This window comes from Cervus elaphus, chromosome X, assembly GCF_910594005.1.
Source record: "Cervus elaphus chromosome X, mCerEla1.1, whole genome shotgun sequence".
Lineage (NCBI taxonomy): Eukaryota > Metazoa > Chordata > Mammalia > Artiodactyla > Cervidae > Cervus > Cervus elaphus.
The window spans coordinates 111988825-112015103 of record NC_057848.1 but is presented as its reverse complement, the minus strand read 5'-3'; the positions used below and the strand labels follow the sequence as shown (position 1 = coordinate 112015103).

General features: G+C 44.1%; 1 protein-coding gene across 2 annotated transcripts; it reads right to left on the bottom strand.

The window, feature by feature from the left end:
- Positions 1–19: 19 nt before the first annotated feature.
- On the bottom strand, positions 20–10611 carry AWAT2 (acyl-CoA wax alcohol acyltransferase 2). 2 transcript variants are annotated; one of them, XM_043897723.1, is made up of 7 exons: positions 10441–10611; positions 3412–3522; positions 2981–3051; positions 2531–2735; positions 2115–2292; positions 1123–1322; positions 20–909 (listed from the first exon to the last, which is right to left on the bottom strand). In XM_043897723.1, exons 1-7 carry the CDS (start codon positions 10523–10525, stop codon positions 755–757), a joined length of 1005 nt encoding a protein of 334 aa, XP_043753658.1. In that variant the 5' UTR covers positions 10526–10611; the 3' UTR covers positions 20–754. The 2 variants fall into 2 exon arrangements, with proteins under 2 accessions (XP_043753658.1, XP_043753659.1); XM_043897724.1 differs by having other exon boundaries at positions 2115–2289.
- Positions 10612–26279: the final 15668 nt, after the last annotated feature.

The following is a 26279-nucleotide window of genomic DNA, read 5'->3' as shown; positions in this document are numbered from 1 at the left end:
AAAATAAAAATAGATTAGAATTTTTTTAATTGGATAAACTTTATTCTAAACATTGAGATGTCATGACATTTAGGGCGTTGTTTGTTCAGAGATAAGAAGTGGGCAAAATGGTTGGAGAATAATTTTGTGTAGCTTTCCAGTATACAAAGTTCAATCACATTCAGTATTATCATCCCACCAACCTTTGAAGTAAGCACTGGAGGAACTATTTGTCTCATTTTACAGATGAGGAAACAGACTCAGAGAAGACTGATTGTTTCAAGTCACAGGGTTTGAAGGTGGAGGGGCCTGAATTCAAAGTCCAGTGGATCTCAAGGCCTCCGGTCCTGGAGAAGCCTTGATGCCAGAAGATGGGGCTGCTTAAGAGCTGAAGAGAAAGAGACAAGAGCAGGGATCCTAGGGAACAGGCTAGTTGGGGCACAGACAGTATCAGAGGTGGGCTTTTTATTCTGTCTCTTGTTTTTCCCAGTTCTGATGCTGAGTGGGTGCATGTGAGGGAGGTTTCAGGACACCTCTCCCCAGGGCCTTCCCTACCTTTGGGGTCATCTCCTTGTAACCCCAAGGTAAAGTCAGAGAAGAGCTGGAAAGAGATGAAGGAGGAAGAGGGATCCAGAAAACAGCCAAACAGGCACCCACACACACAAACCCGTCACTCCAAGCACTGACCAAGTCAGGAGCAGGAGTCACACAAAAGTCCTCTTGTTCACCTGTTCCACACCTTCCAACCAGACTGAGAGGCCATGGAGGATGCCTGTCAAGTTACCACCAGCTCTTGGGCCTCTGAGAAGCCAAACTTGGTCTTGTACTGGTCAAACAGTTGGCGCAGGGCATCCACATAGATTGCGTGGTATTTAGCCACGGTCTTCTTGCTTGGGTTCTCAATCTTGGGCAGTGGTAGAGGCTTCCCAACTGCCAGGGGAGATGGAGAAGTTAAAGGAAAGAGCATCAGAATGGCTCACTCCTCAGAATTGGCCTCCGGCCCAGGTTCTCCCCCATGCTTCCCCCCACCCTACACACATCCTGGCCAGCCTCCCTGCCTCTGAACACGGCCAGAGCCAAGGTCTAGTATTGGAACCAGATCCTGTGTCCTAGACGTGGCTGCCAGCTGAAGAGCCCACTTACCAATGGTGGTAATAGGCCGAGCATAGGGCAGAAAGCCCAGGGAGTTCTCAGTGAAGCCACGCCCATAGAAAGCACAAGGGTAGATGTGCACCATACTCTGGAACCACTTTTGGAAGCGATTGATGAAGCCCCCCGGGGTGAAAATGTACTGATTGTAGAGTTCTGTCTCCCCAAAGGAGTAGGCCGGGATTAGAGCTACCCTGAAGAAGAAAAGCATATTCTCTGACGGTTAGAAATGTAGGGCCCCTACCAAAAGTGAGACATGCTGACCACCAGTGCTCCCTAGGTCTCCTTGTAAGTTCCTTCAGCCCTTAACCCAGCTGGACCCAGGTCCAAGCTAAGTGGAATCAATGCATGGTCTACCCCAGGCTGCCTGCAAGCTAAGGGAAGCGAGTCCCATTGTGTGTGTGTTAGTCGCTCTGTCATGTCCAACTCTGTGATCCCACGGACTGTAGCCTGCCAGGCTTCCCTGTCCATGGGATTCTCCAGACAAGAACACTGGAATGGGTTGCCATTCCCTTCTCCAGGGGATCTTCCTGACCCATGGGATCGAACCTAGGTCTCCCGTATCATAGGCAGGTTCCTTACCATCTGAGCCACCAGGGAAGCCCCAGTGAGTCCCAGACCCTCCTGTAAACCCACATTGTCTGAGACACTGGAAGCTAGGAGCCAAGGGCCATTTCTTCTTGGTTTCTTCCCTTTCACCCACATGGGAATTTTGGCTTTCTCTGACATACAGTTGCAGCCAGTCACCTTTTTATAGAGAGACTGGTCCAGATGAGATGCTAGTCTGAGGCAGATCAGGTTCCAGGCTGGCCTGATGGCCTTTCTTCCGAAGCAAAAATGCCTCTAGAACCTGACCCAGCCTCTACTCCACCACAGAAGAGGTTTTACCTCTCCCTCTTTAAATATCATTTCCTCAAAACCTCTTCCTCCTTCCCTGCTGGGCTTTTGGATCCCATTTCCCCTGTCTGGACCAGAAGTGTCCTTACCCATGCTGAAGGGCTGTGCGTACTAAGCCAGTGCGGCTCTTCAGGAACAGAGTGGTAGATCCAGGCAAGCCATATTTGCACTCAGCCAGACCACCAACCACCACCATCAGCATGTTGCCTGTGCCTCTACGGGTAAGCAAGAAGTCTATGGAGGATTGGCTCACAGAGCAGGCCCCTGGTGGTCAGGAAAAAACAAAAGATCATTGGTGACCTACTAAACCTCCTAACTTTCCTCCCTACTTCTAAGGTGGGGAGAAGCCTCCTTAGGGAAGGGCTCTCTTAGGCAGCTGAGCCTAAGGTAGCTTTTCAGACCAGAGGGGATCACAGAGCCGGCCTTGTTCTCACCTATTCACCCAATACTTCTTTCTCAGGCAGCCATGTATTTCTTCGGCTTTCCATCCCAGGAGCCAACTCACCTATAGACATGACATATTCTCTGAGGAAAGGCACCCAGAAAAAGGCCCCCAGTGTGAGGATATAAGGAGTCATGCCAGGAAACGTCTTGGAGAAGCCTGACATCTCTGTGGCAAAGTGGCCAAACCATGAATGGGACATGATCCCATGAGGGTGGCAGGCGACGATGTAGTTGAGGCTGGGGGAGAGATCATGAGTCTTCAGAAGCTGTGGAGGAAAGTGGAGTCAAGAGAGATATAGCCAAGGAAGAGTTCCTCTCTTTTGGCCAGAGACCTAGAAAGGAAAGGGCTGCCATGTCTGGCCGTGCAGATGGGGTAACACACAACTCTGGGGAGCTTCATTCACATGGGCCTCGATGTGAATGATGCCCCCGCCCCCTGCCCTGGCCCAGCTGCTGCCACAGGGAGTCAGGACCGGGCCTGGGGCCCAAGTGGGGATCTGGGACTCCTCACCTTGAGTGGGAAGTAATCACAGTACTGTTTCCACAGGCACCATTGCCTCACGCAGGTAAACCGGCGGCCACCTGAAAACAAAGCAGATACAGCTGAGCTTTGTCCACTCTGTTGTCTTCTTCAGAGTCCTTTAGGGCCTGTCTCAGGGTGCCCTCACCACTTACTGTTTCCTGCCCCCTTAAGTGACAACCAGGCTGGGAATGAACTTCAGGGCCTGTTTGGGACAGCCCTAGCTCTCTGCTGTACTAGCCGCCCCTCCCCCAGCCCACTCCAGTGCCCACCTGGGCCTCACTAGCATCTTGAAAAGACCTCTTCCCTCACCTCCAGCCCAGACAAGGTCAGGCTGAAGGGCTGCCAGGAAATTGGCTGGAGTATAAGGAGAGAAAGAAAGAGCATGTGGCGAGTGGCAACAGCCCTTCCAGGGCCCTCACCTCTCTCAGGGGTCTTCCAGTCAAAAGCCAGCCAGGTGAGGATGAGCACAGTAATGGGCCAGTACGGCGTGAATACCACCAGGTAGAGGTTGACAGCGATCACGGTGATTACTGGAGGGAGCCCAGGCCAGAGTTAATGAATTGCAAACAGTGCCTCACACTTGCCCTCCCTCTGGGGCTATGTCTACCCCAAGATCACAAGCACTCTCAGCCGGGCTCACATGACCCTCTTACCTCCTCACCCCAGCACATCGCCTGCATGCCCAGAGCCCCAGCATCTGCTCTAGCCTTGGGAACTTGTTTTGAGTCTAGGAGACAAGGTGTTTTTCTCCCCCACTGTGTTCCATGCAGTCAGCCCTCTCCCCCCAGGGCCTGCACCAGCAGCACTCTGGGCTGCAGTCAATGGCAGGGAGCCAGTGGTGGCTCACACTGATTTGGCCACCAGAATTTAGGAGTCCTGGAGAGACAGAGCCAGGAACAGTCTTCCTCCAACTCTCCATAACATCTCTGAGAAGGTGAACAGAATGCCAGAGAAAGAGGATGATAACTAACCTTCAGCCAGGTTGGGAGCATGCAAGTTGGCATGTACCAGAATATGGTATGGACCATGCTGAGCTCGAACAAAATAGGAACAATGTAGGTTAGAGTAGTTAGGACAGACTTCATGGAGATGAGTCACAGGGAGCCATGCTCAGGATTCTTACTGGACTCATTTTTTTTAAATAACTGTGAATAAGACAGGTAGAGAAAGGGGGTCAAAAGTAAGGTTAGAAAAGACATGAAACACTCCTAATTGAACATGGCAGAATGAACACAAGTTTTATCATGACTTCTTGCTGCAGCCTCATGAAAATTATCACAAGGATGTTTTAAAAGATAGAGATTCTGCAAGGAAAAAGAATCAGAGAGATGCCAAAGGTGACTGAAAGCTATCAGCAAAATGTTTGCATGCTGGACAGTGGGCAGAGGAGGGATTAACTGACTGAGAACAAGAAAGTTGAAATGTGACTTGCAAGGGGGAGTGTCTACAAGAGTAAGCCTGTTTCCACTGGAGAATCTAGGAAAGTCTCAGAATTTGGAAACACCAAGTGTTACAAAAAGCAGATGTAACAGGGCTTGATGGAAAGTCTATCGAAGTAGTTAAAACCCCAGACCTCTTCTCCTTCACTATATAGCTGGGCAATGGGAGGATTATTCTCTGAAATAAAATGAACCAAAGAGACTCTAGACTCAGATACTTACACTAGACACAGATAGGATATTCTATATGCAGCCAAATTATTAATCAAGTATGAAGAGAGAATAAAGACAATTTCAGACATATAGTCAGAGAGTTTGTTTCCTACATTCCTTTCTCAGGAAACTACTGGAGGATGTGCTCCACGAAAACGAGGGAGTAAAGCAAGACAGAGGATAGCATGGGAGCCAGGTAAAAAGAAATCCAGCAAAGGAAGGAAGTGAGCAGGGCCAGGAATAGAGTGAGGAGAGCGTGGCACCTAGGGCACAAAATTCAAGGAGACATTCACTCTCGGAGTCAGGTAAATACTGACCCAACACTTGCACAGTGCTGAGAATGAACACCTTCTTAGACTGTGCACCCAGGGCGCCTCACCGGCCCTGGAGGTGACAGTGGTGCATGAGACTGGACTGTAACAGGAGACTGCTAGGCTCTCAAGGAGGTCCTCAAGGAAATAAAAAATGGTGGTGGTGAAGGAGAGGAGACGTGTAGATTCCTGACATGTTTGTGGAGAGTTTGGGGATGGATTATTTAGATAACTAAGAGATAACTAAAATTTAAAATGAGGCAATTAACCCAATCAAAAAATGTGCAGGATATCTAGACATTTCTCAAAAGAAGACATACAGATGGCCAAAAAACACATGAAAAGATGTTTAATATCACTAATTATTAGAGAAATACAAATCAGAACTACAGAGAAGTATCATCTCACACCAGTCAGAATGGCCATCATCAAAAAATCTATGAACAATAAATGCTAGAAAGGATGTGGAGAAAAAGGAACCCTTTTGCACTGTTGGTGGGAAAGTAAATTGGTGCAACCACTATGGAGAGTAGTATGGAGGCTCCTTAAAAAACTCAAAGTAGAACTGCCATACGATCCAGCAATCCTACTCCTGGGCATACATCTGAAGAAACACATGGTCTGAAAGGTTACATGCACCTCAGTGTTCATTGCAGCACTGTTTACAATAGCCAAGACATGGAAGCAACCTAAATGTCCATTGACAGAGGAATGGAGAACAACAGTGTGGTACATATATAGAATGGAATATTACTGAGTCATAAAAAGAAAGAAATGATACCATTTGTAATAACATGGAAGGACCTAGAGATTATCATACTAAGTGAAGTAAGTCACGCAAAGAAAAATACCATATGACATCACTCATATGCAAAACCTAAGTTTTAAAAACTGATATAAATCAATTTATTTACAAGGCGGACTCACAGATTTCAAAAACAAACTTGTGGTGATCAAAGGAGAAATATGGATGAGGGGAATGGATAGATTAGGACCTTGGGATTAATATATACACTACTATATATAAAATAGATAACCAACAAGGATCTACTGAATACCGCATGGAACTCTACTCAATATTCTGTAATAGCCTATATGTGCAAATGAATCTGAAAAAGAATGAATATATGTATGTGTATAACTGAATCACTTTGCTGTACACTTGAAACTAAACATAGTAAATCATCTATACTCCAACAAACTTTTTAAATAAAAAATAAAGGTAAAAAAATAAAATGAAGCAATTATGAATTCCAGAGAAAACAAGAAGTTGCACAAGAAAAGAAATATAATCATAGTGCACTAAATAGTTCAACTATGGAGAAGATTTACTAGTCATAGTTCGGGGTTTAAGTAAAACAACCTGGGTGGGGGAAAAGGCATATATTGAGCTGAAATCTAATGTTCCATATTAGGAAATCAGTGATATTGCCTAAAATTGCTACATTGGAAAATAGTAATATTTAGAAATTTTAAATAGTAAAGTTTAGACATATGGAGGTAAATACCAGGAAAAAAGAGCTAACAAATTTGAGAATAGCTGCCTCTAGGGAACATATCTAAGTGTGGAGCAAAGGCCAGCACTTTCAGGTTTTGATGTACTTCTTACAAAACTACTTGACTTTCTCAAGAAATAAAGAGAGGCATGGGTCTAGTCCAGAAGAGATTTGTTTCTTTTAGGCTTTGCTTGAACCCAGACCGTGTTGGGGATATCTTGGGAGGCAGTGCAGCTTCAGGTGGTGACGCAAATCCTGCCCCTTAGCATGAGTATGACCACAAACAAGACTTTGAGCTTCACACTGGCCAAGTGGGGCTAGCAACACCAGCTTCCACCTTATCTTCCTCACAGGCTTCGTGTGATGGTCTTGTCTCAAGGCCATCAGGGTCCAAATGGATATGATTCCATTGCAGATTTCATCTGGGAAAGCTTCGAGGGACAAGCACTGGAACCATCACCTCCTGGGAGCCCAGACCCAACACTCTTCTATCTGTCCCAGGCTAACTCTCCATATAGCCCAAAGTCAAGCTCTAATTAAGAGCCCTCTGGGAAACTTCTCTCTGTCTTCACCCTGCTTTCACCCACTCTCCTCCTTCTCTGCTCCACCTGCTCCTTCTCCAGCTCACATGGATCCCTGAACCCTCAGTCTCGCCTCCTCCCTTTCTCTCTCCCACATCTTCTGATCATCAAGTCCTATGAACTCTACTCCAATTTCTTGAATCCCTCTTCTCCCCTTCACAATTATGACTGGTCTGGGCCAAATCACCACAATCTCTGACCTGAATTAGAGTGACAGTCTCTTCCCATAATCAGTTTGGTACCCAAAGCTGTAATGATCTCTCAAAACCACCAATCTGATGCTGTTGCCTTGTGTCCAACCCAGTCCTGGCTCCCATGGCCTTCAGGAAGAAGTTCAAACAATTCCATGATTGACAAACCCTGCACAATCTGTCCCCTGCCTCTTTTGCCAGTCTCCTTTGTCTTCCCTCTCCTGCTCTTTCATCCTTTCATTCAATATATATTGAGCATCAGTTCTGCAGCTCTTACCCCCTCATCCTACTTAGCCACGGGCAGCTTCTTGAACGCTTTACACTCTCCCCTCATCTCAGCAATTGCCCACTGTCTGCCCTGAACACTCTTCCTTCATCTATCTCCTACATGTCCTCTAATAGTCAACTCAAATTTAATATAAAAATGGACAAAAGTCATGAATGAGCCGTTAACAGAGAAACAGATGCTAATTGCTAATAAATACATAAGAATACTTTATAATTAACAAAGTTGAAAATAAGGCTCATTGTTGTTTACACCTGTCACTCTGGTGGTGGCAGGAAAGAGTGTGCACGAGGCCTGTTCCCTTTCCTGCTCACTCAGTGGTCATCTCTGAAGCCACATTTTTCAGCATCACAGTTTTGAGGTGTCTCCATCAGCCTGAACATTTGTATCCACAGAGAGCAGAGACTCCCACCAACCTGTGTTTGGTGTTTAACATAAACAGGAAATAATCATTTGTTGAGTTAAGCCACTGAGATTTCCACATTAGTTGGTTACCATAGCGTACATGGGCCAGTCCAATTATTCCACTCTCACATGCTCATTTTACAAATGAAGAAAATAAGACTCAGAGAGGATCGATAAACTGCTCAAGGAGTACAGATAGTAAGGAGTAGAGCTGTGATTCAAAAACAGGCAGTCTGACTCAGAGACTAAGTTTTTCACATCCCTGTTTTTTTGCTTCTTGGCTATATGTGTGTGTGTGTACAGGCATGATGGTGGTGGTGGTTTAATCACTAAGTCATGTCTGACTTGCAATCCCATGGACTGTAGCCCACCAGGCTCCTTTGTTCATGGGATTTCCCAGGCAAGAACACTGGAGTGGGTTGCCGTTTCCTTCTCCAGGGTATCTTCCTGACCCAGGGATCGAACCCAAGTCTCCTGCATTGCAGGCAGTCTCCTGCCTTTCAGGTGGATTCTTTACAGACTGAGCCATCAGGAAAGCCCTATACACACACACACACACACACACACACACACACACACACACACACACACACACATATACACACACATATGTATATCCATAATTTCTGGCTGTGTGCTTAGTCACTCAGCCGTGTCTGACTCTTTGCGACCCCATGGACTGTAGCCCAGTAGGCTCCTCTGTATGGGGATTCTCCAGGCAAGAATACCAGAGTGAGTTGTCATGCCCTCCTCCAGGGAATATTCCCAACCCAGGGATTGAATCCAGGTCTCCCGCACTGCAGGTGAATTCTTTAGGAACTGAACATCAGGGAAGCCCCAATTTCTGGCTACATACACACAAACTGTTAACAGTGGTTACCTCTAAGGAGTAACATCCTGGACTAGACTGAGAAAGGGGAGCTACCAGCCTAGAGGTTCCATCCCCTAGCCTGGCCTGGGCTGTCCATACTGGTCATACTTCTTCCCCTAATATAGTGTCAGCTCCTAGGCCATGGGAACATGGTTGCAGTGAGGGGAGGGGGTGATAACGAGGCAAGTCTGTGGAGATAGGACAAGAACTCAAGAAAGGGGACTCAGCCCTTCCTGAGGAAACAGCCCCAAGGACTGCGTCACATGGAAGGAGATTGAGAGGCCCAGCTGGGGCCCTGGTCCTCAATAAGAGGTCACTTGGAGCGGACTTTTCTCCACTTTCAGTCAGGAATTTGTACATACACTGAAGGCCTAGCTTCCTCCTTCCTCTCTGGCCTAACATGTACACTACGGCCATGTCCATATCCAGCCTCCAAATCAGCAGTAAATTAGGAGATGCAGGCGGTAGGGACAGGAGCTCATAGGCCAGAATCAGGCCCTTGTGGACTCAGGCACAAGCCAGCTCCTCCATTTTCTAGCTGTCCGATCTTGGATGGACCATTCAGATGGCATGTACTTCAGCTCCTTTATCTGTACCATGGAGATGATTAGCCATGTTAGGTGCTTAGAACAGTGCCTGGTGTGGGGGTAGAAAGCACAATCATTATGTGTGTGTGTAGCTATTAGTGTGTATTATTATGCACAATAATAGCTTCTGCCTTATAAGGCTGGCAGGAGGCTAAAATGAAACCATAGGTATGAAAATGCCTGGCACTAAGTAAGTAGCTGGTACATATGAATTCCTTTCTCCTGGCCTCTTCTAGCTCCAATTGCCCATCATTCCTAGGTTAACACTGTTTTTTTTTTCTCTTAGCATTAAGGGGTCCTGGTACTCACCCCAGGTAGGCCTCTGAGCCCCCCAGTCCCTGTTCTTTAGCCCATTCTCCCTATTGACCAGCAAGCCCCAAGCTCCCAAGGCCCACCTGCATTCTTCCTTCTCAGATATCTTCCAAGTAGGGGCATTTAGTTCATCCCCTTGCTTCCAGCCAGTACTCACCTAAACCACTTAAAAATGAGAATTTTGTTCCAGGCCCCCTTTCCATAGGGATGATTTGCATCAGCACCTATAGCACCATGGCCAGCAACTAAGTAACTTTCACAAAGAATTTGTAGGGTGGGTAGAGTGAAAAATGAATGGATAAATGGATTAATTCTTTCAGACAAGAGATTTTCAGAGCTCCCTCTGCCACCAAGACAACTGTCTTGCTCCGATGGTCTGCTCAGGTCCCTGAGGTCATAGCTAAGCCCATTTCCTTGGCAGGCCTCAGTGGAACTGCTCCCCATCTTTCCCAAACATGCCTTCCAGGACCCAGTGATGGCTCAGGAGGGCTTACCACACACAACAGCCACAAGTGTGGCTCACACACACGTGCACACACATTCCTGCACAAGCGTGCACCAAGACCCACATGCACACTCGCAGATCCCACAAGGACTGTGTCCAAGCATGTCAAGCTGGAGGCCGGGGTGGCCAACTGTCCTTATTCACCTGAGACAACCCTGGTTTCAGCATCCAGAGTCCCGCTAAAACCTATAACCTCTCAGTCCCAGGCAAACCAGGACATCTGGTCACCCTGACAAAGGCTGAAGACTCACCGATAACAAAGGCACTAAGGGCCCACTGGAAAATAGCAAAGACCTCCAGGGAGATCTTGAGGTCCTTCTTGGAGGGCAAAACCATTATGCCCAGGGTCCCTGTGACTCCAGGTAAGTGCTGTTCGGCTGTCCAGCCCCGATTGCTCAGGGACCAGTGGCGTTTCCTCCCTTTGTGCTTTATTTTTCAGTCCCTGCCTAGTCTCCACCCCCTACCCCCACCACAGGACCAAAAGACATCAAGCTGCCTCTGCTTGTCCAGTTCCTTCCAACCATCTACCCACCTGTACTTTTACCCACTTGGGCAAGGCCTGGGCTGAGATTGTGACACCCTCTTGCACACCTGTGTAGAGAAGTGTAGATGGAGCTCAGGTGTGGGAAGTGAGTGGAGGTGGGGGTGGGGCTGCTGAGAGGCCTCCAGAGCCAATGTGGATGCGTGAGAGGGGTCAGGGAGGAATGCAAGGCACATGTGGCACCTGTAGCCAGCATTTCTGTTTGTGAGGCCCAGAGGTTTATGGTCTCTCAGTGACAATGTGATTGCAGGGGAGGTCACAGGTCACAGCTGGAAATATCTTTGGCCTTTTGCTCAGTCCAGGAGCATTCATTACTCCCCATGAACAGACATCAGATGTGTATCTCTGAACTTATAGTGGGGGCTGAATAAATTTTCTATTAGATGAATATACAAATGTGAGTACATATATCACATTGTTTTGTGTTCATGAAATTCTAGAACAGGCAAAACTGATCTATGATGAAAAAATTAGTGGCTGCTTCTGCTAGGAGATTGACCAGGAGGGGCATAAAGGACATTTTGGGAGAGATTGACCAGAGAGGGGCATAAAGGACATTTTGGGAGAGATTGACCAGAGAGGGGCATAAAGGACATTTTGGGAGTGACAACAATATTCTCTTTTTAATTTTTTTTTAAATTTATTTTGGGCTGCACTATGTTTTTGTTGCTGTGCATGGGCTTTCCCTAGTTGCTGAGGGTGGGGGCTACTCTCTATTTGCTGTGTTCAAGCTTAAACTCATTGCAGTGGTTTCTCTTGTTGCAAAACACGGGCTCTAAGGTGCAAGGGATTCCATAGTTGTGACTTGAGGACTCAATTGCCCTGCAGCATGTGGAATCTTCCTGGACCAGGAATCGAACCCATGTCCCCTGCATTGGCAGGCAGACTCTCAACCACTGGACCACCAGGGACGTCCAATAGTCTGTCTTGATAGAGCTTTAAGTTACCCAGGTAAAAAACTCATTTGTCAAATAATACAAATGAATGTATCTGCAAAACAGAAATAGATCCACAGACAGAAAATAAAACTATCTTAGCAAAAGAGAAAGGTGAGGGAGGGATAAATTAGGAGCTTGCGATTAACAAATACACACTACTATATGCAAAATAACTAACAAGGACCTATTTATAGCACAGGAACTCTACCCAATATTCTCTAATAACCTATTTGTGAAATTGAATATATATGCGTATAACTGAGTCACCATGCTATACACCTGAAACTAACACGATAATAAACTATACTTCCATTTCTTTTTCCATAAAAGAGAAAAAAACTCATTTGTCAAAACTCAGCAAATGTACAATTAAGACGTGCATTTCTCTGTAGGTCAAGCTAACTCCCTGGTGGCTCAGTGGTAAAGAGTCCGCCTGCAATGCAGGAGACTCGGGTTCAATCCCTGGGACAGGAAGATCTGACCCACTTCAGTATTCTTGCCTGGAGAATTCCATGGACAGAGAGGAGCCTGGTGGGCTACAGCCAATGGGGTCACATAGAGTCGGACACGACTGAGCAACTAACATATTTCTCTGTGTGTTGCAAATTTTACCTAGAAGTAAATAAATACTGAACTATCTTTAATGCTGATATGTTTAAGGGTGAGGAGAACTGATGGCTGCAATGTATTTTGAAATGCATATAGGAGGTATTGACAGCTAGATAAAGGGATATATTGATGGAGAGATGTGTGAGAAATTGAACATAGCAAAATATTATCTATACAGTCTAGGTAGCTGGTGTTTGCTCTACAAATCTTTCAACCATTCTGTAGGCTTAAAAATTTTTATAATAAAAGTTTGCATAAAATGTTTCTCTCAAAGCCACAATGAAAAAATAAAATTTAAAAATATAATTTCTCCAGGCATGGCATATGTGCATGTAGCCTTTGTGTGTGTGTTGTATGTACAAAGTTAAATATTTATCTAGTTGTTAGTACATGTTTATATATCCATTTCACTAGGTGTCATCTCCAATATATGTTTGTATGCTGTGGGGATGTATAAATGTGAAAACAACTAAGTCCATCCAGGTGTGTGCTGCGGACCAAGTCAATGCACGTGTGAAAGACTGAAGGGGTTTCTTAATGCAACACATAATTACTGAAGACATAGTATATGCCAGGGATTGCTCTGGACAGCTGGGTTATATCAGTGAGCAAAACAAATTTATAAAAAAAAAAGTCAAGCTTTCATGAAGTTTACACTCTGGTAGGGGAAGACAGATAACAGAAATGAATTACTTAAACTAATTATATAGCGCATTGTCAAGTGATAAGTGCTATGGGAAAATTAATTGAACAGAGTAAGAAGGAGCCAGAGTACAGGAAACAGGGAGGGGTTAGGTGGGGAGATCAGGCTCTACAGTTTTAAAAGGATTGGTCAGGGACGGCCATACCAAGAAGGTGGCATCTGAGAGAAGACTTGAAGGAGATGAGGAAGCAAGCAATGCTCCTGTCTGGACTGAGAATGTTCCAGGCAGAGGGCACAGCCAGATCACAGACCCTAAGTGGGGATATGCCTGTCAGATGCAGAGGAGCAGAAACCATGAGCTGAGTGAAAGGAGCTGAGGAGGTGAAGTCAGAGAGCTTAGCAGGGCCACAGGGTGTAAGGCCTTGACCTTCTACTCCGACTGAAATGGGAGTCAGTGTGGGGTTTTGAGCAGAAAGGGGAAAGGATTGCCTTGTGGTCAATAAAGAGAAAGGACCCTTTTGAGGGACTGTAGCAATAATCCATGCAGAGATGATGATGGGTCAGATGGCAGGAGTCAGGATGGTGGGAAACAGTCAGATTCTGAGTGTTTCCTCTGAAGCAGAGGCCCCATGCGAGCACTCTCCCCTCTGAGCCTCAGAAGCCTCTACATGGGAGCACCATTGGTGAGCAGCCACCATGGGCTCAGCCGTGGCATGTAAACCTTCCCTGCATTCAACTTCATCTCATCCAGTCCTGCAGGAAACATGTGGAAGGTGTTGGGTGCTGCTCACCTGCTTGACTGGAATGGTGGTGAAGGGACTTCTGGAAAGGGAGGCTGAAAAGGGCAGCAGAGCCAATCTCCAAAAGAGTTAGGACACAGGGATGAGGAGCTTGGGCTTAATACTGAGGGCCTTGAGGAGGTGCCGTCAGTTTCTGAGCAGGGATGGTAACATGCCAAATGCCACAGAAAGACAACTGTCAGGCCCAGGGTTACTGTCAGGGCCCAAAGACCTAGTTGCCCGCATGATTGACACACAGGATCCCCTCCCTGCTTCCTCTCTAATACCTTCTTGCAGGACCAATTCCAAAGTCACATAATCTAAGTGGATGGGCTCATGGGGACTTTCCCCAGCACTGAAAAGCCTGCTGGCCTAGATCTTTCACCTCATTAGACTGACTTCATTGTTTGGGGTAAGGATGGTGCACTCCTTATTCAGGTTCCTGTGAGGGAAACTTTCTGAGACTATTCCTCATCGGGGAACAAAGCTCCATAAACACTGAACATCGGTGAGAGGCAAGGGACAGAGACAGCTCTGGAAGAAAAGAAACAGTCATGCTAGAAGTTTAGGATTAATATATACACACTACTATGTATAAAACAGATAACCAACAAGGACCTGCACAGGGAACGCTGCTCAATATCTTGTAAAAACTTACAATGGAAAAGATTCTGGAAATATATATATAATAATAATATATATGTATTATATATGGGCTTCCCCAGTGGCTCAATGGTAAAGAACCCGCCTGCCAATGCAGGAGAGATAAGTTTGATCCCTGGATCAAGAAGATTCCCTGGAGGAGAGCATGGCAACCCTCTCCAGTATTCTTGCCTGGAGAATCCCCATGGAGAGAGGAGCCTGGTGGGCTACAGTCCATACTATCATAAAGAGTCGGACACGACTGAATGATTGAGCATGCACGCATGCATTATATATATAGATAACTGAATCACTTTGCTGTATACCTGAAGCTAACACAGCATTGTAAACCAACTATATTTTGATGACAAATTTAAAATTTTCAATTAAAAAAAAAAACAGTCCTGCCTGGGTGTCTGCTATGGAAGGGGTAGGCGACAGGAGCCACTGACTCAGTCTCTGGGTGGATAACAGGGAAGGAAATGCAAGAGGATGAGCACTTCTTGCAAGGCTGATAGAGCAAATTAGAAGCTTGGTTGGGGCCACCTCTTGTGAGAGGGACCTGAGGGGCAAGCAAGCCCTGCAATGGCACATGAAGCTAGTTGCTGGTTTCTAGAGTGTGTTCTGCTGACCCTGGGCTTCCAGCAACCTGCTGTGGGGGCAACCGCAGAGAGGGGCTGAGCAAATGGGTCTGGACTTGCCAACTCCCACTTGAAACAGAGCAACAGCTCTCTTTTAATCTCCATCCATTGGCATCCCATGAGAGATTCTACGGGACAAAAGGATGGAATGGGATGGGGAAGGGAAGCCTTGCAAGGCCCTGGGAAGCAAAGCGGAGAAAGGATCTGCAGTTCCCTGCCCAGGAGAAGCTGCCTCTGCCTGGCCAAGGTGGACTGAAGGCCAAATGTACAGAGTCCAGGGACACTTCCAGGGGGCAGAGCTAAGGCAGCAAGTGGAGACTGTGGCTAGTCTGAAAAAAGAGGACGTGCTGCCTGCCACAGAGGAAGAATGTGTGGCCTCTGAGTGGTCACGGTCTCCACAGAGCCAGCCCTGAGGGGGGCTTCCTCATTCATACTCAGTCCAGACTTGAGGACTTGAGTTTTGTTATTCCTGCCTCTTCGTGCATCTGTCCATCCACAGACCCTGACTCCTCCACCTCCCACCTTGGTCAGGAGCTCTCAGGGGCAGAAAATGGATGGTAGTGGATCTCATACACTTGGCCCCTAACACGGGCCACACAGCAGGCATGCACTGGTGTTCACTAAAAATGCCTGAGTGAGTGGAGAGCTGAATGGTTTGGCTGGTACTAGGCAAATCTCTGGGGTTTGTCTTCCTCAAATGTAAATAGGTGATGAGTACTCCTTCTCAGACTTGTGAGAATCCAGACAAGGAACAAATGGCCAGGCACTCTGTGAGCTGTGAAATGGTGTCCACATGTAGGTGGCTGCCGTCACGGTCATTAAGAGGAGGGGATGGGCACTGAGGAAGAAGTTCAACTGGGCCTGCCCTGGGATGGGCTTCCCTCCAGACAATGTTATCTTGGAAAATGGGTGTTGGAAACTCAAGAGCAGAATCAATGACAGCATGAACTTTTAGAATATTCTAGAAGCCCTGACTTCTAATCTGTACAGAGAAAGCCATGGACCCAGCTGACACATCTGCATGCATCCCACCATCATAACACCAAAAAGAAGAAAAATGGTCAAGGCTCTTTGGAGGCTTCTAATTCTTAGTCTTCTCCATCATTTTCCCACTCTATCCTTTTAAAATCCCTGAAGATTCTGAGACTCAGAGACTGTCAGAGCTGGAAGGACTCTCCAAGGTTTCTAATTTCAAGTTACCCAAGGAGGGTTTCTCACAGCTGTCATCAAGTGCCCTGCCAATGAAATCCTTCTTCCTGCTCTCAGACCCAAGCCCAACTCTCTACTGGTCCTACTCTATTCCCCTGGAAACAGACCAAAAAAAGCTAGTCATTGTCTATGTGGGTGGGGTAAAAATTGCTGTTAGGGAAGGACAAGCCAGTTAAATCAGAGTTTCACATAAGCAATAATGTTTTAGCATAAGTATGTGCCAAATGTTGCATGGGATATACTTATACTAAAACTTTGTTCATTGTTCATCTGAAACTCAAACTTAATGGAGTCCTGTGTCTTTATTTGCTAAACTTGTCAACCCTCAGTCCCAGGATCATGTGGTCAGTAGTTGACGTTGTCATATCCAAAAAGCAGATCCCAATCAGTGACCTTGGGAGGTCTGCGGGTCACCTCCAATTTCTCCATTGACCCATAGATCATGATAGTTTTCATCTTCTGCACTTATTGGTTTAGTCAAATTCTTTCACTATGCCAGGGGGGATCTTCCTGCACAACTCACACTCACATCCATCCTATTCAACTCTTCCACTTGCTGAGCAGGGCAAGTGCAGTTTTCTTTTCTCTCAACTGGCAAACTGAGAATGATCAGGAGATGGAGGCTGATCAAGAAACCAAAACAGAAGGTTAATGAAGAGGGCAGGAAAGCCCAAGACTGGTTCAACCAGAAGGTGCCAGACAACTGTAAATGGCTGCTCTCCTCTGTCCTGGTGGTGAACGGGGATCTATTTCTGAAGGGACCTCAGGATTTGGGGGGCTCATGTGGCCATTTCTCCCAGAAGACTCACCCTTACATCTAACCTCATGCCACTGGTAATAGTAATGAGTTTCACACTGTCCATGTGAATGCATGGAATCCCTTAGCAGATGGGGAAGGAGAAGCTACACTGAGTATATAGACCACTGATTAGAAAGAACAAAGGGAGTAAAAGGTCTGGGGCCCTAGTTAAGAGTGAGATTTTCCCAAAGCTTGGTTTCAATTGTGCATGTCATTCTATAGCTCTTTGTTTTTTGACTGTAAGCTCCTTGAGGTTAGGGATCTTTGTCTATTGTGTTCATGGTTATATCCACATGGTTATATCCACTGTGCCTAGCACAGTGCCTGGTGTCTCAGAGGAATGATAAAAGAGCAAAGCAGTTGGGAGATAGGAGTACCGTCAAGAACAAGATTAGGGTCAGTATGGAAACCCAGTGCAAGTAGAGCAGGAAACACTTATGACCTGAGACCGTGAAGGGACAGATGGGAAGAGGAGGAAAGAAAAAATCCTCAGTGACATACTCAGAACCCTTCAATGAAGTTGGCTCTCTGTTGCTCAATCTCCTGGCCTCCTTGCTCACATTCCAACACCTATGCCCCAGCAATGTAATCCAACATCTGAGAGTGCTGGGGAGACAGTGATTCCCCAGACACCTAGGAGCTGTGAGCTCTGGACAGGATGGGATGATTTCCTTACATCTTCTCTCTTTACATCAAAATATCACTGTATGCTGTTGTTCCTAATTAGGAAAACTTGAATCTAATGGCTTGTGTTTGACAATTTCTCAATAGCCCTTGAGCTCACTGGAAAGTTCCCTCTGATGTAAGTTAGGAACCCAGTCCAGACAGACACTTAAGGACCATTAAACTCTGAATTAATGAGGATGCTGATTACCATGGAAACTGCTGTCTCTGATAGCCTATGAAGGGGAGGAGGATTGGGGGCAGTGAAGTGGAAAGGGGAGGGATGTGGAAGAATGGAGTAGGGGCAGAAGCTAGGAAGAAAGAACTGGGTAGAGGAAAGGAACTGCCATTTATTACTGCCTTCCTCAATACCAGGCACTGAACTGGGTACCTGACATACGTTTGATCATCACAACCCCCTGCAAGATAGGCATTAATTCTTTTGCCCCTCCCACCTCACCAAATGGCACAGCATATGCTGTTAATCAACAAGAAGACCTATTGCAATTCCCAGTGTTTATTATTGGAAAGGATAACCTTGAACTCCCTGCCACCAAATCCTTATCAAAAGCTCAGTTGTGAGAAATGATATTCATACAGAGCTGCCTGAAAACAGGCAGCCCAACAACTACTAGAGTTGCATGGCTCTACAAGGCAGAGCATGTGCCCCAGAAGCTGGATCATAATCTCTAGGTGGGACAAGGTGTGTTGCAGAAAGGTGGAGGAGGGGTGGAGATAGAGAGGGTGGTAGGCTTCAATGCAGAGCTGGAAAAGGCACATTCCATGTTATAATAACTATGGTTTACTTAACACAAACTACAGATAGTAAAGCTCAACATTTGCAAAGCTGGTTTCTCCGCACTTCAGGCCATGAAAACAAACCCACATAACGGGGCTTGACATTCAAAGGGACCTGTCATCCCTTCTGCAGCATCTTAAAAAGCAATTTTGATTGCTGCAAACAAGCAGACTCTATGTGACCATTGCTATCATGTCATCAAAGTCCAAAAGATGCCTCTTTCATGATCAGAATAATGGTTTTCTAAAATTATCATTGCTTTGATTCATTTTAAGTCACGGTATTTAATTTCTGTGAAACATGCAAATCACAGTATGGGAGGGTGTGAAGTATTTCTATTTATTTAAAATAAGATGGGTGAAGATGGAATAGCTGCACCTTGCCCTATTCCTCTTGCTATTGCAGCTAAAATCCCTGGACGTTGTGTATAAAACAAACATAAGAAGACTCTGACAAGTGTAGAGAAAAAGGTAGGCCACCTAGTCCTTAGGATGAGAGGAAAGATGTGATTTTTGTTTTTTGCCTCATATATCCCATACTTGGGGCAGAAGAAGCCAGTAACCCAGATACGTCAACAAGTGCAGACAGAAAGAGCCCCAACTAAAGCCTTCTCTCTCTAACCAAAGGACTTGGGAAAGATCAACCTAGCAAGACTGGAAATTTTTAGACACTAACCACTCTGCTCCAACCCAAACCAGAGGACAAACTGTGGCCCTGACCCCACCCCCACTAGGCTAGCAAAGGCTAAGGGGGCAAGTTACACTTCCATCCTCCTGAGGCTGTAATGACATGTCCCAATACTCCCAACCCCCTCCTTGCTGGTGTGGTATCAGAGAAGGCCAGTTACAGAGAAGAGACTTTTATTTCCACAGGCCACACATGCACCACGTCAGCAGAGACAATGTGGGGACCCCACCTGGCAGTAATGAGTTGCCCCTCACCTTCTGCCCCTGACATAAGGTCAGAGAAGATCTAACCAAGAGTCAGGAATTTCACCATCACCCAATGATAAAGAGACCAACCTCGCATCCCAAGGGTCAGAAGAGATAGTAACAAAAGAAGCAGTAACTCTGCATTCAGACCCCTCCCAGGCAGGAAGCTATCAGTGGGAACCTAGTGTGGAACAGAAACTCTCAACCCTGTCCAGTAGTAATGAGGAGTCCCCCTTTGGGATTAGTCGAGGCCAAGTGAGAAACCTAGACTTCTACCTCCACCTGGTAGTAATGGTGTGACAGCCCTCTTCCTTACTGGTGGCAGTGTCAGACAAGGCCAGCCAAAATAGATAGTTTAAGTGAGATTCAGAGTCTCATTTATCCCAATGACATAATACCCAAATGCCCAGATTGCAAACAAATAACACTCAAGAACCAGATGATCTCAAACTGAATTAAAAAAAGAAAAAGACAATAGACAGATGCCCAAACCAAGAAGACAGAGATGTTAGAATTATCTGATAAAAAACTTTAAATGGATCACTATAAAAATGTTTCAGCAAGCAACAAATGTGCTGGAAACAAGTGGGGAAAGAGAAAATCCCAGCAAAGAAAGGGAAAGAGAAAAAGAGAAAGTTTCAAAATAGAAATAGAAGATATAAAGAAGAACCAAAGGAAAATTTAAGACCTAAAATACAATAACCCATACTAAAACCTCAATAGAGGGATTTCCTTAGGCTGTCCAATGGTTAAGACTCCACCTTCCAAAGCAGGGGGTAAGGGTTAAGATCCCACATGTTGCAGGGTATGGGCAAAAAATTTTTAAAAATTCAATGGGCCCACTGAAAAAATAAATAAATAAAGGAAAAAAAATTCAATGGGTAGGCTCAATAAGGAATGGAAGGGACAGAAGAAAAAAATCATGAACTTGAAGACACAACAATAACAATTACCCTACCTGAACAACAGACTGAAGAGAAAACAAACTGAAAACAAAATTAATCATGAGAATGAGAAGACAAGTCATACAATGGCAGACTATATTTGCAAAAAACAAACCTAATGAAAAGCTGATATCCAAAATACTAAAAGAATCATAAAACTGAATAAGAAAATGAACAGCTCAATTTAAAAAATGGGCAAAATATCTGAACAGACATCTCTCCAAAGAAGATATTCAGAGGGCAAGTAAGCATATGAAAAGATGTTCAACATCATATGTCATTAGGGAATTGCAAATTAAAATGAGATAGTACTATGCACCTATTAGAATGACCAAAATCCAAAATACTGAAAACATCCAAATACTTGCATGGATATGGAGCAACAGGAACTCTGATACATTGCTTGTAGGAGTGCAAAATGGTATAGACATTTTGGAAGATGGTCTGATGGTTTCATAAAAAACTAAACATAGTCTTAGCATCCAATCCAGCAATCATGCTCCTTGGCATTTACCCAAATGAGTTGAAAACTTAGATCTACACACAAAAGCCTCACATGAATGGCTTTAGCAGCTTTATTCATAATGCCCCAAACTTGGAAGCCCCAAGATAACTTCAGTAGGTAATGGATAAACACATTGCAGTACATCCAGACAATGGAATATTATTCAGTGCCAAAAAGAAATGAGCTATCAAGCCATGGAAAAATATGGGGGAACTATAAGTGCATATTGCTAAGTCAAAGAAGCCAATATGAAAAGGCTTCACATTGTAAGACTCCAATTATATGACATTCTGCAAAAAGTAAAGGATCAATATGAAGAAGCAAAAGGATCAATACTTGCAAAGGGTTAGAGGGGAAAGAGGGCTGGAAAGGTAAAGCACAGAAGATTTCTAGGACGGTGAAACTATTCTGTAAGATATTTTAATGGTGGATACATGTCATTATACACTTTCCCAAATGAATGGAATGTACAACACCAAAAGTGAATGCTAATATCAATCAGATTTGGGGTGATAATGATGCATCAGTTTTTCATTGATTGTAACAAAGGTACCACTCTGCTGCAGAATATTAATTGAAGAGCAGAGAGCTACCTGTGTGGGGCAGGGGGATATAGGAACACTATATAATTTTCCTTTCAATTTTGCTGTAAACCTAAAACTGCTCTAAAAAACACAGTCTATTAATTTTTAAAACTGAACAGAGATTCAGGGACCTGTGAGACAACAGCAAAGTATCTAAAGTTCCTGGCAGAGTCCCAGAAAAAGAGTAGAAAAGGTATGGGGCTGAAAAAGTACTCAAAGTATGGCTGAAAATGCCTCAAATTTTGTAAGAGATATAAACCTACAGGGGCTTCTCTGTTGGCTCAGTGGTAAAGAATCTGCCTGCAATGCAGGAGCTGCAGGAGGCTGGGTTTGATCCTTGGATCAGGAAGATCCCCTAGAGGAGGGCACGGCAACTCACTCCAGTATTTTTGCCTGGAGAATCCCATGGACAGGGGAACCTGGTGGGCTATAGTCCATAGGGTCACACAGAGTCGGACATGACTAAAGTGACTTAGCACATAAATCTACAGATCCAAGCAGCTGAGCAAAACCCAAATGGGATCAAACCCAAAGAAATGCACACAAGATACCTCATTGTCAAATATCAGAAAATTAAAGACAAATAAACTCCTTCATGGATCACAACCTTGTCATGGTGAAGCAGCTTGTGTAACTCAATGAATCTATGAGCCATACCCTGTAGGGCCACCCAAGACAGATGGGTCATAATGAAGAGTTCTGACAAAATGTGGTTCACTGGAGAAGGGAATGGTAAGCCACTCCAGTGTTCTTGCCTAGAGAATCCCATGAAGAGTATGAAAATGCAAAAAGTTATGACACCAGAAGATAAGCCCTCTCAGGTCAGAAGGCATCCAACATGCTACTGGGGAAGACTGGAGGGCAGTTACTAATAGCTCCAGAAAGAATGAAGTAGCTGAGCCAAAGAAGAAATGACATTAAGTTGTGGATGTATCTGGTGGTGAAAGTAAAGTCTGATGCTGTAAAGTACGATACTGCATAGGAATCTGGGATGTTGGGTCCATGAATCAAGGTAAATTGGACATGGTCAGGCAGGAGATGGCAAAACTGAACACCAATATCTTAGGAATCAGTGAACTAAAATGGATGGGAATGGACGGATCTAATTCAGATGACCATTATAATTTACTACTGTGGGCAAGAATCCTTAAGAAGAAATGGAGTAACCCTCATAGTCAACAAAAGAGTTCAAGATGCAGTACTTGGGTACAATCTCAAATATGACAGAATGATCTCAGTTTGTTTCCAAGGCAAATCATTCAACACCATAGTAATACAAGTCTATGCCCCAACCACTGATACCCAAGAAGCTGAAGTTAACTGGTTCTATGAAGACATACAACACCTTCTAAAACTAACACCAAAAAATATCCTTTTCATCATAGGGGATTTGAGTGCAAAAGTAGGAAGTCAAGAGATACCCAGAATGACAGGCAAGGTTGGCCTTGGAGTACAAAATGAAGCAGAAAAAAAAAGGTTAACAGAGTTTTGTTAAGAGAACACACTGGTCACAGCAAACATTCTTTTCAACAACACCAGAGACAAGTGACTCTACACATGGACATCACCATATGGCCAATATTGAAATCAGATTGATTATATTCTTTGCAGCCAAAGATGGAGAACCTCTATACAGTCAGCTAAAACAAGACCTGGAGCTGACTGTGGTTCAGATCATAAGCTCCTTATTGCAAAATTCAGGCTTAAATTGAAGAAAGTAGGGAAAACCACTATGCCATTCAGGTATGACCTAAATCAAATCCCTTATGATTATACAGTGGCAGTGGTGAATAGATTCAAGGAATTAGATCTGGTAGACAGAGTGCCTAGAGAACTATGGACAGAGGTCGATAACATTGTACAGGAGGCAGTAACCAAAACCATCCCCAAGAAAAAGGACTGCAAGAAGGCAAAGAGTGATTGTTGGAGAAGGCTTTACAAATACCAAGGAAAGAAGAGAAGAGAAAGGCAAGGGAGAAAGGGAAAGATACACCCAACTGGATGCAGAGTTCCAGAGAATAGCAAGGAGAGATAAGAAGGCCTTTTTAAATGAACAATGAAAAGAAATAGAGGAAAACAATAAAATGGGAAAGACTAGAGATCTCTTCAAGAAAATTGGAGATATCACGAGAATATTTCATGTAAGGATAGTCACGATAAAGGACAGAAATGGTAAGGATCTAACAGAAGCAGAAAAGATTAAGAAGAGGTGGCAAGAATCCACAGTAGAACTATGTTAAAAGGGTCTTAACGACCTGGATAATCAAGATGGTATGGTCACTCACCTAGAGCCAGACATGCTGGAGTGTGAAGTCAAGTAGGCCTTAGGAAGCAACAGTACAAACAAATTTGTGGAGGTGATAGAATTCCAGCTGAGCTATTTCAAATCCTAAAAGATGTTGCTGTGAAAGTGCTGCACTCATATGTCAGCAATTTGGAAAACTCACCAGTGGCCACAGGACTAGAAAAGGCTAATATTCATTCCAATATCAAGAAAGGACAATAACAAAAAATGTTCAAGCTACATGCTAGCAAGGTTATGCTCAAAATCCTTCAAGCTAGGCTTCAGCAGTGTGTGAACCAAGAACTTCCAGATGTACAAGCTGGGTTTCAAAAAGGCAGAGGAATTCAGCAACACATCATAAAGCTCATACACCATGATCAAGTTGGGTTTATTCCAGGGATGCAAGGGATGCAAATCAATCAATGTGATACACCATATTAACAAATTGAAAGATAAAAACCATATGATAATCTCAATAGAGGCAGAAAAAGCCTTTGACAAAATTCACCACACATTTATGATTAAAACTCTTCAAAAAATGGACATAGAAAGAAGTTACCTGAACATAGTAAAAGCCATATATGATAAGCCTACAGCAAACATTCTCAATGGCAAAACACTGAAAGAACTCCCCCTAAGATCAGGAAAAAGACAATGGTGTCCACATTACCCACTGTTATTCAACATAGTTCTAGAAGTCCTAGCTACAGCAATCAGAGAACAAAAAGAAATAAAAAGAATCCAGATTGGAAAAGAAGAAGTAAAGCCCTCACTGTTTGCAGATGACATCATACATAGATGTATGTATCATGACATGTACATAGAAAACCCTAAAGATAGTATCAGAAAATTACTAGAGCTAATCAGTGAATTTAGCAAAGTTGCAGGATACAAAATCAATACACATAAATCACTTGCATTTCTATATACTAACAATGAAAAATCAGAAAGAGAAATTAAGGAATCAATCCTATTCACCACTGCAGCAAAAATAATTAAGTATCTAGGAATAAACGTACCTAAGGAGACAAAAGAACTGTACACAGAAAATTATAAGACACTAATGAAAGAAATCAAAGATGACATAAGCAGATGGAGAGATATTCCATGTTCCTGGGTAGGAAGAATCAATATTATGAAAATGACTATACTACCAAATGCAATCTACAGAGTCAATGTGATCCATATCAAATTACCAATGGCATTTTTCACAGAACTAGAACAAAAAATTTCACAATTCATATGGAAACACAAAAGACCCTGAAGAGCCAAAGCAGTCTTGAGAAAGAAGAATGGAACTGGAGGACTCAACTTTCTTGACTTCAGGTTATACTACAAAGCTACAGTCATCAAGACAGTATGGTACTGGCACAAAAACAGAAATATAGACCAATGGAACAAGATAGAAAGCCCAGAAATAAACCCCTGCACCTATGGGTACCTTATTTTTCACAAAGGAGGCAAGAACATACAATAGGGCAAAGACAGCCTCTTCAATAAATGGTGCTGGGAAAACGGGACAGCTACATGTGGAAGAATGAAATTAGAAGACTTCCCAACACCATACACAAAGATAAACTCAAAATGGACTAAAGATCTAAATGTAAGACCAGAAACTATAAACTCTTAGAGGAAAACATAAGCAGAACACTCGATGACATAAATCAAAGCAAGATCCTCTATGACCCACCTCTTAGAGTAATGGAAATGAAAACAAAAGTAAACAAGTGGGACCTGATTAAACTGAAAACTTTTTGCACAGCAAAGGAAACTATAAGCAAAGTGAAAAGACAATCCTCAGAATGGGAGAAAATAATAGCAAATGAAACAGCTGACAAAGGATTAATTTCCAAAATATACAAGCAGCTCATACAAGTCAATACCAGAAAAACAAACAACCCAATCAAAAAGTGGAAAAAAGACCTAAACAGGGATTTCTCCAAAGAAGACATACAGATGGCTAACAAACACAGGAAAAGATGCTCAACGTCGCCTATTGTTGGGGAGATGCAAATCAAAACTACAATGGTAGTTTCTGACCTCACACCAGTCAGAATAGCCCTCATCAAAAAGTCTACAAACAATAAATGCTGGAGAGGGTGTGGACAAAAGGGAACACTCTTGTGCTGATGGTGGGAATGTAAATTGATGCAGCCACTATGGAAGATGGTGTGGAGATTCCTTAAAATACTAGGAATAAAAACATCACATGGGGACTTCCCTGCTGGTCCAGTGGTTAACACTTTGCCTTCCAATGCAGAGGGTGCAGGTTCGATCCCTGATCGGGGAGCAAAGATCCCATATGCCCCATGGCCAAGAAACCAGGACCTAAACAACATAAGCTATATTGTAACAAATTCAATAAAGACTTAAGTTAAAGAAAAAAATCATATGACCCAGCAATCCCACTCATAGGCATATACTCTGAGGAAACCAAAATTGAAAAAGATCATGTATCCCATTGTTCATTGCATCACTATTTACAATAGCTAGAACATGGAAGCAAACTAGATGTCCATTGACAGATGAATGGATAAACAAGTTGTGGTTCATATACACAGTGGAATATTACTCAGCC